Source organism: Arvicola amphibius, chromosome 7 (genome assembly GCF_903992535.2).
Source record: "Arvicola amphibius chromosome 7, mArvAmp1.2, whole genome shotgun sequence".
Classification (NCBI taxonomy): Eukaryota; Metazoa; Chordata; class Mammalia; order Rodentia; family Cricetidae; genus Arvicola; species Arvicola amphibius.
In genome coordinates, this window is record NC_052053.1 from 48,201,789 (window position 1) to 48,216,146 (window position 14,358).

General features: G+C 42.7%; 1 protein-coding gene across 3 annotated transcripts in view; it reads left to right on the forward strand.

The window, feature by feature from the left end:
* The window catches only part of Nup188 (nucleoporin 188), a 57,567-nt gene that overhangs the window by 19,690 nt on the left and 23,519 nt on the right, over positions 1–14,358 (forward strand). For all 3 annotated transcript variants that reach the window (XM_038337772.2, XM_038337770.2, XM_038337771.2), the window contains exons 7-14: positions 415–507; positions 637–756; positions 5,424–5,635; positions 7,003–7,117; positions 7,839–8,039; positions 9,988–10,077; positions 11,554–11,619; positions 13,872–13,991. In XM_038337772.2, coding sequence (XP_038193700.1) covers positions 415–507; positions 637–756; positions 5,424–5,635; positions 7,003–7,117; positions 7,839–8,039; positions 9,988–10,077; positions 11,554–11,619; positions 13,872–13,991 — 1,017 coding nt within the window. The remainder of the gene's footprint in view (positions 1–414; positions 508–636; positions 757–5,423; positions 5,636–7,002; positions 7,118–7,838; positions 8,040–9,987; positions 10,078–11,553; positions 11,620–13,871; positions 13,992–14,358) is intronic.

Here is a 14,358-nt window from a genome sequence, read left to right on the forward strand (position 1 = left end):
TGCTGCTTTTCCAGAGGGCCCAAGATGGGTTCCTTGAATTCATAGGGCAACTCACAAATGTCTGTAGTTCCAGCTCTAGAGCATTCGTCGCCCTCCTCTTTCCTCTGACCTTGGTAGGCACCTGTACATATACGATATATACATATGTGCACACAATACAAATAGAATAAAAATAATTTTAAAGTATTTATTGTGTATGCCTTCATAGCAAGCATGCAGAGGTCAGAGGACCACTTGTGAGACTTGGTTCTCCTCTTCCACCATGTGGGTCTGTCGGTTTGGTGATCAGCACCTTTACCCACTGAGCCATCTTTCTTGCACATTTTTGGAGGATCTGGTTGTCAGGAGTTGTAAACTTGAGTGTCTTTGCAAGAGTGAGATAGTGATTTTGAAACTTGGTGGGTTTTCCCCTAGATTGCAGATTATTATTATGAAGAGAGAACCTGCATTCTTCGTTGTGTCTTACATCTTCTGACCTATTTCCAGGATGAACGGCATCCCTATAGGGTAAGCTTGCTGGGTTTGCTTTGTTCTCTCTACCCTTGTTCTTCAGGCTTAAATAATTTCATATCACTTGTATTCACCTGAATGTTTACCTTTTCTTCTACATGTGTGTTACACATTCTGGGGTTTAAGGCTGAATATGCAGACTGTGTTGACAAACTGGAGAAGGAACTAGTTGTAAAATACAGACAGCAATTTGAGGAGCTGTATCGAATGGAAGCACCGACCTGGGAGACGCATGGCAATCTAATGGTACGTAGTACTTATGCTCATCTCTAGCTCAGGAGAATAACATGCTGTGTTCAGGGAGCCATAGCAGGGTTACAGAGCTGAGTCCAAGTGTGGGTTCGTCAGACCAGAGGGAATGTGTCAGAACAAAACATTGATTAATGCTCCCTAATTCTGAACCTTTTCCTTGGTCCATTTTCCTCTTTTTTTTCCCCCGTTTCTTTTTCTTTCCTCATTCATGTTAGAATTATAGTGTTAAAACCCACCCCACCCCACCCCCTTTGTTTTTTATTCTATTACCTAATATATTCTCTTAGTAGTTAGTAGAATTCTAAACCCAAGATTTGATCTTCACTTTTGTGGTGGTCAGAGAGAGGACAGGATTCAGACAAGGTCTTACTCTGTAGCCCAGTCCAGGCTGATCTAGACCTCATAGTATCTCCCTGCCTAGGCCTCTCAGGTAGATAAAATTTTTTTGTTTTGTTTTGTTTTTTTCAAGACAGGGTTTTTCAGTATTGCCCTGGCTGTCCTGAAACTTGCTCTATAGACCATGCTGACCTCAAACCTCATAGCCTGCCTTTGCCTCCCAAGTGCTGGGATTAAAGGGGTATGCCACCATTGCCTGGCTAGCTTTAATTTCTTTATGATCATTTTCTACTATGTATAATATTAGTCTGATCATTTTATCCTAAATTTCCAGCCAGGGCTTGTCTTGAACTCCTAATCTTTCAGTTTCCACCACCCAAGTGCTGTGATTACAGGCAGCACCCTACCACGCCAAGATACTATTTTTTTAGTTGTTTGGAAAACAATACATTAACATTTAAAACATGTCTTGCTGAGGGTGCTATTCAGTGGTAGAAAACTTTCCAACATGGTTGAGGTCCTAGTTTCAATATCTAGCACAGCAAAACAAAGAAAAACATAAACAAAAACAGATGCTAATTGTTATGATGTGCTGGTCTGTCACCCGGGTACCCATCCCTTTGAGAGACAAGCCCTGTCCACTCCCAACCCCCTTTCCTTCCACCAAGACAAGCTGATCTCCCGCCTCCTCCTTCCAGTACTCTATTATCGTCCTTCTGAAGCGGTGGCTGCTACCTGTCTCTCTCCTCCCCTCTCTGTCTCCTCCCCCCACTTCTCTCTCCTTCCCTCTTTCCCTGTCCCCTCCATAATCCACTAAATAAACTCTATACCCAAACTCCCCCTGCATGGTGTATCGGTCTCTCTCACCCGCCATGGCCCCACTGAGGCCTCGGGTGACCCGCTGCGGCCCCTCGTGACACTGGCCTTCCCCTCCACCCCAGTATCTGCAAAAAGAATAAACTAATTACTTAAAATATCTGATAAAGAAAAGTGCTCAGGCCTGACTTGGTAGTACAGGTCTGAAATACAAGTTGTTTGGAAGGCAGAAGCAGAGTGTTGTTCTTTGAAGGACTGCTCTGGGCTGCAAACTGAGTTACTTAATAACTTGACAAGACCCTGTCTCAGTGGAATAGCACTTGGCTAGCAGGTATATGAGGACCTGATTTGATGCCGAACACTTCCCTAAAAATGATTTAATACAGGTCCATGTCAAGTCGGAGAGTGGCTCTGCAGTCAGCAATACTTGTTGCTCTTCCAGGGGACCTGAGTTCAGTTCCCAGCACCATGTTGTATGGCTCACAACCATCTCTAATTCCAGCTATAAGGAATCCAACATCCTTTTTATCCTCCAAGTGCAAGCGCACTTACACATACGTAGAATATAAACAGGCATATATGCATAAGTAAAAATCTAAAAACAGACCCATTTACAACAAAATTAGAGAATTTTTCTGTGCCCTTAGGAAACTTATTTTAATACGTTTTTGCTCTTTTGGCTTTTGGGAGAGTCTGGCATTACTTTTTCTCTATGGTTTGCTGTGTAGCTGGGTGAGCTGACCCCTGGTATCCTCCTCTCCTTGTTCTCTCATTTACTACTCCTCCTCCTTGTTCCTCCTATTTCTACTCTGCCTGCCAGCCCCACCTGTCTTTGCTCCTGTCTTGCTATTGGCCATACTTTACTAGACCATCAGGTGCTTTAGACAGTCACAGTAACACAGCTTCACAGAGTTAAATGTAGTGTAGGGGCTGGAGAGATGGCTCAGGTGGTTAAGAGTACTGGCTGCTCTTCTAGGGGTCCTGAGTTCAATTACCAGCAACCACATGGTGGCTCACAACCATCTGTAATGAGATCTGGCGCCCTCTTCTGGTGTGCGGGCATACATGAAGGCAGAATGTTGTATATATAATATACACGTATATGTATATTATAATAATATATAATGTATCATATATATGATATAATAAAATGTATCATATATAATATATATTATATATATTATATAAAATGCAGTGTAAACAAAAGTCCCAAACCTGAAAATAATATTCCCCAACAAAACTTGTAGTAAAAAGAACAGAAAATTCCTAAAAAGAAGCTTAAAGAAACCCAAAGTCTTAGTACAGAGAACTTGAATGTACTGCTGGGGACCATATATGAATAGGAATATACACTACATTCTTTTCTATTCTCTAGCTTTTTTTGTGGTGGGGGGCTCACACAGAGTCTCTCGTGTAGCCCTGGCTTTCCTGGAACTGGCTATGGAGACCAGGATGGCCTCAAACGTACAGAGATTCTCTTTCCCCTGCCTCCTTGGTGCTGGGTTTAAGGGAATGTGCCACCACTAACTGGCTCCATATCACGTTCTTGAGTGTAGAGATTCAGCACCATTAAGGGGTGGTTTGATTTGTCTGATATTAACTTGGAAATCTCATGTAGTCTCAGAATAAAATACTTCTGTTTCTGTTTTATTTTTCTATTGTTTTGAAATTAGTGACTCTAAAATAGCATATAAAAGGAAGCCAGAAAAATGGAGAATTAGTCTTATCAGATAATAAAACTATAATTTCTTTTGTGCTACTGGAGAATTGAAATAGGGTAGATAATATGTTTCATTGCAGTGTGCCCCAGTCCCTAACAGTGCAATGATTTAACATTGCAGTGTGCCCCAGTCCCTAACAGTGCAATGATTTAACCGCAGCAAGGAAAGAATAGTAATGTAAAGCTAGAAGTTGGAATGGAATAGACACAAAACCAATGGGAAATTAGTGTGGAACACCTGACATTTGGGGGCTGGAGAGATGGCTCTGTGGCTGTTTTTCCAGAGGACTCTGGGTTCGATTCACAGTACCCACATGGTGTGGCTCACAGTCATCTTTAACTTAAGTTTCTGGGTATCCAAAACTGCTTTTTAAGGTACTGTCCCTCCAGCTGTTCATGGCATGTTCCAGTCACACAGCCTGAGCAGCTAAGGCAATATCTCTAATTATTGTTCTATGGTTTATTGCCCACCATGTGATCTTTATTGCTGAATATACTGTGTTCATGTCCTCTTAACAGTTGTAGTGTGTAGTAATCTATAAATACCAGCTGCTTGAAGTTGTCCAGATTGTTTGTTTCCCGACTGTTCTTGCCAAATTGTTCTGTAGGTTTTATAGCATGATTATGTTAGCAATGATTGGTAAGAAACTAGATGTGGCACACACTCGTAATCTTTGCACTTGGGAAGCAGAGCACAAGAATTGGGGGTTCGGGATCAGCCTCAGCTATATAGTAAGTTCAAGGCTAGCCTGGACAACATGGTATGTCCCTCTCACACCCTGGACAACATGGAACTGTTAAACATATCCCAAGGTATTCTTCAAAGTGGACTCTGAAATTACAACATTTATATGCAGGGAATTCTATGTAACATTAAAAAGAAGTGACTAATTAAATACTATGTAGCAAATCTGCTAAATGCATCTGTGAAAAGGAGTGGAAAGTATACTGTCATAGGAAGTTTTCCTTGAGACATTGTTAAATAAAAAAGGTAAGTTGCCGAGTTATTTGTGTAATGTGTTACTTGGTTTAGAGAGAGAATATAGACTGAATCGGCCATTACATTTGACACACCGCTTAAAGGAGAGTAGAATCTAAGACTGGTTTTTTGTACAGAAGTGTAGATGACTGGGCAATAAAAATCACAGGGACATCCACACACACCCCCTTTTTTTTCCTGAGGATTTTTAACAGTCCTGATTGTCCTGGGACTCTCTGTAGACCAGACTGGCTTTGAACTCACAGAGATTTACCTGCCTCTGCCTCCTACGTACTGAGATTAAAGGTGTGCGCCACCACTGCGCAGCACAGGGACATCATTTTTATACTTTATTCTTTTATTTTAAAATCTTCTATTATGCATATATTATCTAGTAAAAGAATAACATTTTTTAGGCCAGGTGGTGGTGGTGGTGCACACCTTTAATCCTAGCACTCAGGAGGCAGAGGCAGGTGAATCTCTGTGAGTTTGAGGCCAGCCTGGTCTACAAGAGCTAGTTCCAGGACCGTGGCCCAAAGCTACAGAGAAACCTTGTCTCGAAAAAATTAAAAAAAAAAAAAAAAAAAAAAAAAAGCATTTTTAGAGATTGATGTTGTGGTACATTCCTCTTTAATCCCAGCATTTGGAATGTGAGTTGGAGATCAGCCTAGTCTACAAAACCAGTTCCAGGCTAGGCAGGGATACTTAGTCAGACCTTTTCTATATTTAAAAAAAAAAAAAAAAAAATAGAAAAAGGTAATTTGTTTTCTAGTCTTAACTTTGTCTCCCATGTTCTCTATATTGGTGCAGACTGAACGCCAGGTGTCTCGATGGTTTGTTCAGTGCCTCCGGGAGCAATCCATGCTGCTAGAAATTATTTTCCTCTATTACGCATACTTCGAGATGGCACCTAGTGACCTACTGGTACTAACCAAGATGTTCAAGGAGCAAGGATTCGGTAGTAGGCAGACCAATAGACACCTGGTGGATGAAACCATGGATCCTTTTGTAGATCGGATTGGGTGAGTCTGCTTGACTTGTGGTTTATGAAACTTGCGGTATTTAGACCGTTGGTGTTGGAGTGGCTCTGTCGAGATGGAGAGTTAAGGTTGTCCCTCTCATTGAGTGGTAGGGAGGTGGGTGCATGTTCTGACATGTTCCTGTTCATCGTCTGTCATTAAGGGACTTGTTCTCTCAAAACCCTCCTGTTCTTTTTTTATTTTAACATTTAATTTTGCTTTTGTAAAAAGAATGTGTGTCTTGTGGTTGAGTGTTTTATTTTCATGTGTGTATGTGTACTATTTGTGTGGCTGGTGCCTATGGAAGCAACAAGAAGGCATTGAATCCCCTGAAATTGGTGTTCAGTTGGTTGTGAGCCACCATATCTGTGCTGGGAACTGAACAGGATCCTCTGGAAGACCAGCAAGTGCTCTTAGCTGCTGAGCCATCTCATTACCCCAAAAACATCCTTTTTGTTGGTTTTTTTTTCAAGACAGGGTTTCTCAGTATAGCCCATGCTGTTCTTGAACACGCTCTGTAGAACAGAGCTGGCCTTGAACATAGGAATCCACCTGTATCTGCCTCCCAAGTGCTGGGATTAAGTGCACCTCCATGCCCAGCAAAGACATTGTTTTAATCAAGTTTTTTTTTTAAAGATTTTATTTATTATGTATACAGTGTTCTGCCTGCATGTACACCGGCAGGCCAGAAGGGGGCACCAGATCTCATTACAGATGGTTGTGAGCCACCATGTGGTTGCTGGGACTTGGACTCAGGACCTCTGGAAGAGCAGTCAGTGCTCTTAACCTCTGAGCCATCCCTCAAGCCCCCATTCTGCTTTAATCTAAGAGGGTCATTCATCCATTCAATAGGAGTACTTTCTGAGCAGCTCCTGGAGGCACAGTGCAAGTGCCTTGATGACACTGATAAGCAAGATGTGTATTCTTTGTCTTCTGAAGTCACTGTCTGTAGTCTTAGAGTTTATTTTTTCTGTAGTGCCTTGGTTATAGCCATACATTGAGACCTATTTTCTCAGTAAGTGAGAGCTGGGTCAGGTGTAGATTGTAGCTATGGAAACCTTCAGTGCTAGTTCTGAGCTGCCCTGAATAATAGACACAGCCACAGGTCAGTGTCAAGTCCTTGAAATTGAGATATGCTGGAAACAGGAGCATAAGGTACATTCTCCAAAGGTCTGAGATGCAGCTTGAGTCGTGGAGTGCATGCTTGGCACACACCGGCCCTGGGTTTGGTCCTCTGTCTTTAAAGGCTAGTGATAACAAAGAATGTGAAAAGACTCATTAGTAACTATTGATATTAAGTGTCTTACATCTTCAGTTCAGCAGATTCAGAAAACCATGAATGAGACTGTGGTGTGGTTTGTCCTTTCCAGGTACTTCAGTGCCCTTATCCTAGTTGAAGGCATGGATATCGAGTCCTTGCACAAGTACGCCTTGGATGACAGGAGAGAGCTGCACCAGTTTGCTCAAGATGGGCTTATTTGTCAGGTGAACTTGGAATAACATTTTTTTTCGGGTGGTTTATAGTTTTTTGTTTTGTTTTGTTTTTTGGGGGGGTTACAGACAGGGTTTCTCTGTGTAACAGCCCTAGCTGTCCTGGAATTAGCTCTGTAGACCAGGCTGGCATCGAACTTACAGAGATCCACCTGCCTCTGCCTCTGTCTCCCTAGTGCTGGGATTAGAGGCGTGCGTCAACACTGCCCGGAAGTTTATAGTTAATTTTAGCTACTGAACTATCCTGATTTTTAGTTCTGTATTTGTAATCAGGTCTGGGAGAAGTCCGAGTTATTGTGCAGAGAGATAATTGATTCTGCAATAGGGAGTAGAGTCACTAACAGGTAGCCCCGGGACAAAACCATTGGCATTATGGACATTTGTAGGGTTTGTGCAACAGAAAAAGATGAATACTGACTTAGAATGAGTAGAAAGACAGAAAGTGAGAGTCATGGAAAGTTCAAGAAGTATTGGGTTGATAACGTCTCTAATTCTCTATTTGAACATGGATTTTAAAGTTTTAAACTTAGATTATAACAAAATCAGTAGAAAGAATTGTGGGTCGAAGTAGGAGTGATTGGGTGTATCAGCAAGGTGGTTGGGGTGCAGATGTGTGCAGTGTTGGTGCTGGAGAGGCTTGCTGAGATTGACAGCATGCCTGACTGGATCTGGACCTCTCTTTTTCATAGACACACATGTTTTCTACCCTCATTAGGATATGGATCGTGTGATGTTGACCTTGGGAGACATTCCACATCATGCCCCTGTACTTTTGGCCTGGGCTCTCCTCCGTCACACACTGAACCCTGAAGAGACCAGCAGTGTGATCAGGAAGATAGGCGGCACAGCCATCCAGCTGAGCGTGTTTCAGTACTTGACGCGACTGCTTCGGTCCCTGGCCAGTGGGGGAAATGACGTGAGTTGTATATGAGGACGGAAGGCCTGGAGAACAATGGCAACTGTGACTTGGGTTGTTGTGATTTTTATTCTTGAGACAGAATCTCAGTATATTGCCCTGGCTGGCCTTGAACTCACGGCCTCCTGCCGTAGCCTCTCCTGGGCTGGAATTGCAGTCATGCGCCACTGTGCCAGCTTTATAACAAAGTTTTCTCTGGCATTTGTAGGTGGTCGACAGTGTACTCGGCACTCCCCAGTGGCATCTTAGTCTTTATGGCACAGCTCTACTTGGAGTACATCTGACTTACACATTAGAGAACCCAGGAAGGTGTCATGTGCACCAAGCAGTAATACTGAGCAAGTGGTAAACAGTTTGAATTGATGATGAATTTGACTCTTGTTGTAACCTGTGGGTCCTGAACCTTTTAGGGTTCGATGACCCTTTCACAGGGGTCACCATTGATCACCAGAAAGCACAGATATTTACACTATGATTCATTACAGTAGCAAAATTACAGTTATGAAAATAGCAATAAAATAATTTTATGGTTGGAGGTCATCACAACCTCAGGAACTATATTAAAGGACTGCACATTAGGAAGCTGAGAGACCCACTGTTCTAGAATATGACTGGGGACTCTGAGAATGAGTGAGAAACTTCTGAGGCTTGATTGGGGTTCAGATAGAGTTCACCTGGTTTATTGAGTCAGCTCATACAGATGTGCTAAAGTGAGACATGAGGAACAGGCTCAGTGGTCAGGTGCTTACCTAGCATGCATCTGCCTAGAGTTAATCTGCACCGCTCAATGAATGAATGAATGAATGAATGAATGAATGAATGAAAATTTAAGAAAGCAAAATGAAAATGGAGTTTAGGAGGTTGTAATTATTGGCTTTCCCCCTTCTGAGTAGAAGAGTGTTCATGGAAGAGCTTCTTCACAGATGTTTGTAGTGTCGTTGTCACAATTACCTGCATAGTGGCCAGAATATAGAACTGGGGAAATGCCCTTTAGTAGTCCCAAGTAAACTCTGACAGTAGGACAGTGGACAGCTCTTCACTGTTAAGAAGAAGCCATGAGAAAACATGGAATAAGACAGAGAATTCTGATGCATACATATTCCTAAGTAAAAAGAAGTATATTTGAGGAAACCACATAGTGTATGTCTCTAGCATGTGACATGCTGGGAACTGTCAAATAAGCAACTGCTGCCAAGGATGAGTTGGAAGGAAGGAGGTGAATAAGCCAAATGGGATTTTTATGACAACTCTGTTTGATGTCAGCCTATAGTTGCTCTGAAAGGCTACTCTTTGGGGCTGGGGATTAAGCTTAGTAGAGTATGAGCCCAGTCATTATTTCATGAGACCTTAAGTTCAAACCCTGGACCACAAGAATTTTAAAAAAGAAATTTGTGTGCCAGGTGGTGGTGGTACACACCTTTGATCCCAGCACGTGGAAGGCAGGGGCAGGCAAATCTCTGAGTTTGAGGCCAGCTGGTCTATAGAGTGATTTTGAGCCATGGCTACACAGAGAAACCCTGTTTCAAAACAAACAAGACAATAAAAGAAGAAAGAAAGAAAGAAAAGAAAGAAAAGAAAGAAAGAAAGAAAGAAAGAAAGAAGGAAAGAAAGGAAAGAAAGAAAATAGTTATAAAACAGAATCAGCCATTAGGCAGCTCTCAGTACTGCAGGTTGGTAGATAGTGGTGTCTCATTTGGATTAGTTCATAGAGCCTCTAGTAGGTAGCTAGTCTCTTGGCTAGATGTGGTTTTCTTTTAATCCACAAAAACTTTGGTCATTTTGAGTTTGGTTTTATTCCTGTGTCCTAATCTCGTAACTAAATTAGAAAAATTATTCGAGTTTATGATTCCTTTTACATTTGTTTTCAAGGATTCTCTTGCTGTGATGGCTGAGTCTTGGGAAGAGTTGTGTTCCTCAGATTTAGTCACTCACTGCTTTGTCCTTCCAGTGCACCACGAGCACCGCTTGCATGTGTGTCTACGGCCTCCTCTCCTTCGCGCTGACCTCATTGGAGCTCCACACGCTGGGCAATCAGCAGGTCAGTAATTGGCTTTCCTTAGGCTTCCTGACTGCCCCACGTTCGCAGTCCAGTCATGACACTGCCCCTCCAATCTCGTACATCTTGTTTTGTTCCTTACTATTTGTTTTCTTTTATTATTGTATGAATGAAATGTAAATTGTAGCAAGTTTAGAAAGTCATAGAAAAGATATAATCCTATCACACAGGATGAAATTTATATCGTATATATATTTATATATTATGTGTATAATACACACACATACTCTGTTAGCAGTTGGATTTGTCCTTTCCATTTTACACACAGATACTCTAAATTCTAATATAATGCTGTATTGGAATCATGGTGTATATATATGAAATTAACTCTGGTTACTGATTATACCTAGTATGTAAATAGTAGTTATGCTATCGTGTACAGAGAATAACTGTAGAGGAAAGTGTGCGTGTTTGATACACAGACATGATTCTTTGTCCTGTCTCCCTGTATTTTGAGATGTAGTCTCATTTTATAGTCAGATGGGACCGAGGCTGGGTAGCCCAGACTGCTCTCAACTCCCACATGTTGCAGACACTTTCCTTAATGGTTTTGGTTAATGGTTGGCTGAGACTGTGGATGTACAGCCTGACAGTTTAAGAAACCACTGACAGGCGAGCTGACACTGCCTGCTTGTGTATGTATTTTGTTTTCTTTGTTTTGTTTTGGAACTGGTTCTCACTATATCGCTGGATGGTCTGGAACTTGGTTTGTAGACCAGGCTGGCTCTGCACTCTGAGATTTGTTTGCCTCTGCCTCCTGAGTGCTGGGATTCAAAGTAGGCACTACCTCTCCTGTCCACTGTGCCTGACATGGCTCGAGAGGTTCAGAGGTCAGTACTAACTACTGAGAGTATATGTGTGCACACCTTTTCTAGCTTTACTCTTTGAAAATTTTTAAATTTAAAATTATAAAAAATTATTTTAAAATAATTTTATCCTATGTAGATACATGGTATATGTGTGCATGCATGTGCATGAATAATTGTTTCAGTGTGGCGGTCAGAGGGCACCTTTTCAGGCAGTTCTCCCTCCCACCATTACATGGATTCTGGTGATTAACCCTGGGTTGTCAGGCTTGTGTTTCCCTCTCAGCTGCATCCGTGGCTCCCTAAAGCTTTTTTTTTTTTTTTTTTTTTTAAATGTGCATTGGTATTTTGTCTGTGTGAGGCTGTCAGATTCCTTGGAACTGGAGTTGTAGACAGTTGTGAACTTCCATGTGGGTGCTGGGAATTACATCGGAGTCCTCTGTATTCCAGGACTGTCAAGGCTACACAGAGAAACCCTGTCTCAGAAAAAAAAAAAAAAAAGGAAGGTGAATTTGTGAATCTGTTTGCAGATAAGATGTGCACGCCTCAGCCTCTCAAGTAGTGCGTAGCTCATAGGCATGCAGCACCACGCCATAACTGTAAGTCAGCAAAAAAGAAACTGGTTCATGCAACCATTTCCTCCTCTTCACAGGATGTGATTGACACAGCGTGTGAAGTCCTGGCAGACCCTTCTCTTCCGGAGCTGTTCTGGGGAACAGTAAGTATGCTGTGGAGACTCGCGCTGCGAGAGTGGCTAGCACAGCGGTTCTCAGCCCTCTGCTACAGCTCCTCCTGCTGTGCTGACCTACAGTGGACTAGGGCGTTCTTGTCAGAGAGAGAGACTTTTTAAAACTTAAATTCACCCTTTTCTATTATTCTGCATTTGCCACATGGCTCTTTACTGCTCCTCAGTTCTGTACCTCTGACTCCCTCCCTCCCTGTCTCCCTGGTGAAATCACCCCTCTTCCTTCCTGAGTTTCTCTCTGTCTGGGGGGTCCCACCTTTTCTCTCCTGCCTAGCTATTGACTGTTCAGCTTTTTATTAAATCACTCAGGGAGCGATGACTCAGCCATTAGGAGCACTGACTGCTCTTCCAGAGGACCTGGGTTCAATTCCCAGCACCTACCTGCTGGCTCTCAACTGTCTGAAACTACAGTTTCAAGAGAACCGACACCTGTACACAGGCAAACACACAGACAAAACACCAATGCACATAGAAATAAAATTAGCCAGTCAGATGTCTTAGGCAAGGTGAAACAGCAACATATCTTCACACAATAAGATCAAATATCCTGCAATATCCAATCATAAAATTATTTTCATTGTTACTTTATAATTTTGTTACTGCTATAAACTGTAATGTGAAATGTCTGTTTCTGATGGTTTTAAGTGACCCCTGTAAAATGGTCATTTGACCCCCCAAAGGTATTGTGACCCACAGGTTGAGAACTGCTGCTCTAGAGCAAACAGAATAGTCAAAACATTTGTGATAAGTTTTAGAGTTAACATTTAAAAGTTTAGGGTTTTGTAGTGAGGAGCTGCGGGCAGGCCTGCTTTTCGTCCTACCCGGCTCCCAGCGCCTGGCTACCTTATACCCTGAAATAACAACACACAAACTGTATTCATTTAAACACTGCCTGGCCCATTAGTTTCAGCCTCTTACTCACATCTTGACTAACCCATATCTAATAAACTGTGTAACACCACAAGTGGTGTCTTAACGGGAAAGATTCAGCATGTCTGACCTGGTGGCTGGCTCCATCGCATCTGTCTCACTGAGGAGAGGCCTGGCATCTGTCTGAGCCATCTACCTCACTTCCTTCTTCCTGTTCTGTCTACTCCACCCACCTAAGGGCTGGCCTATTAAATGGGCCAAGGCAGTTTCTTTATTAACGAATGAAATCAACACAAACAGAAGACTCCCACATCATTAGGGTCCAGCTGCTAAGTTTCTTTTCATTTGTATCCCAGCTAGGTTGATCTTTTTATATGGCTTATGCCCTCCTTCCAGAGATACTGCTAACTCCTTGAGAGGCTCTTACAAACCATGTTAAATTGGGCATCTGTGTTGCTTGTGTGTGCTGGCTAAGCGTTGACATGGCTTGAGGTAGTTCTAACTTTAATAGAAGCACAGCAGAAGGAATTACATTGTCTGCCTAGAGAAGGGGTGGCCAGGAGGAGGGAACTGAATAGACAAGCAATCTCTTCAGGTCATGAATACTTTCATATCTTTTTTCAGTGGAATATGAAGGTCTCATGTTATTGCTAGATTTTTTTTTTTAAGATGTGAACTTTAATTTTTTTTTTCTTGCCAGGTGGTAGTGGTGCACACCTTTATTCCCAGTACTGGGGAGGCAGAGGCAAGAAGATCTCTGTTTGAGGCCAACCAGTTTTCTCTCTCTCTCTCTCTCTCTCTCTCTCTCTCTCTCTCTCTCTCTCTCTCTCTCTCTCTCTCTCTCTCTCTCTCTCATGTTTACAATAGTCTGTGTGTATGCCTGTAGGCCTGAAGAGGGCACCAGACTGCATTACAGATGGTTGTGAGCCACCATGTGGTTGCTGGGAATTGAATTCAGGACCTTTGGAAGAGCAGGCAATGCTCTTAATCTCTGAGCCATCTCTCCAGCCCCCGAGGCCAACCAGTTCTATAGAGCAAGTTCTAGGAGAGTCAAGGCTACACAGAGAAACTCTTGTCTCAAAAACCAAAAGATAAAGAAAAAAGAATTTTTAAAATTTTTGTTTAATTTGTGTGGATGTTATGTCTATACACATCATGCAGCCTGTAGAGGCCAGAAGAGGATGCTGGGTCCTGGGATGGGAGTTAGAGACCGCTGAGCTGCCATGTAGGAGCTGCGTCTGCTGGAAGAGCAGTCAGTTTCTAACTGCTGAGCCATCCCTGCAACCTTTCCTTCTAGGTTTTGTTAGGATTGCTGGGCACTGTGAAGAGGGATGACTTCTTTCTTTCCACCTCAGGAACCAACCTCTGGTCTTGGCATCATTCTGGACAGTGTGTGTGGGATGTTTCCCCATCTCCTTTCCCCACTTCTACAATTGCTGCGAGCTCTGGTGTCAGGAAAGTCCACCGCCAAAAAGGTGAGTGCTTTAGTCAGATCTCTGAAGGGGAGCCGGAGGAGCTGCCTTAGGGTCTACTGTGACTCCTGGGTGCACTCCACATTGGAGTCGACTGCCAGGAAAAGCCTTGTCTGAAACTGTCACCTCAGCTCCGTGTTTACATAAAAATCTTTTCACTAAGTCCTATTGGAGGTGCCATGAGAATAAGTGTGCAGTTGCCTGATACCTGCTTGGGAGAGGACAGTAGATTCAGGAGATGGGTAATAAATGTGAGGAAGTGCTTTGTGCTTAGTGCCTCCCCATCTTCTGTAAGCCCTGAGTTTGATTCCCAGCATTGGAGTGGGTGGTAGATGAAAGAGAAAGGAGATGCAAGCAGAGAGAGAGACAA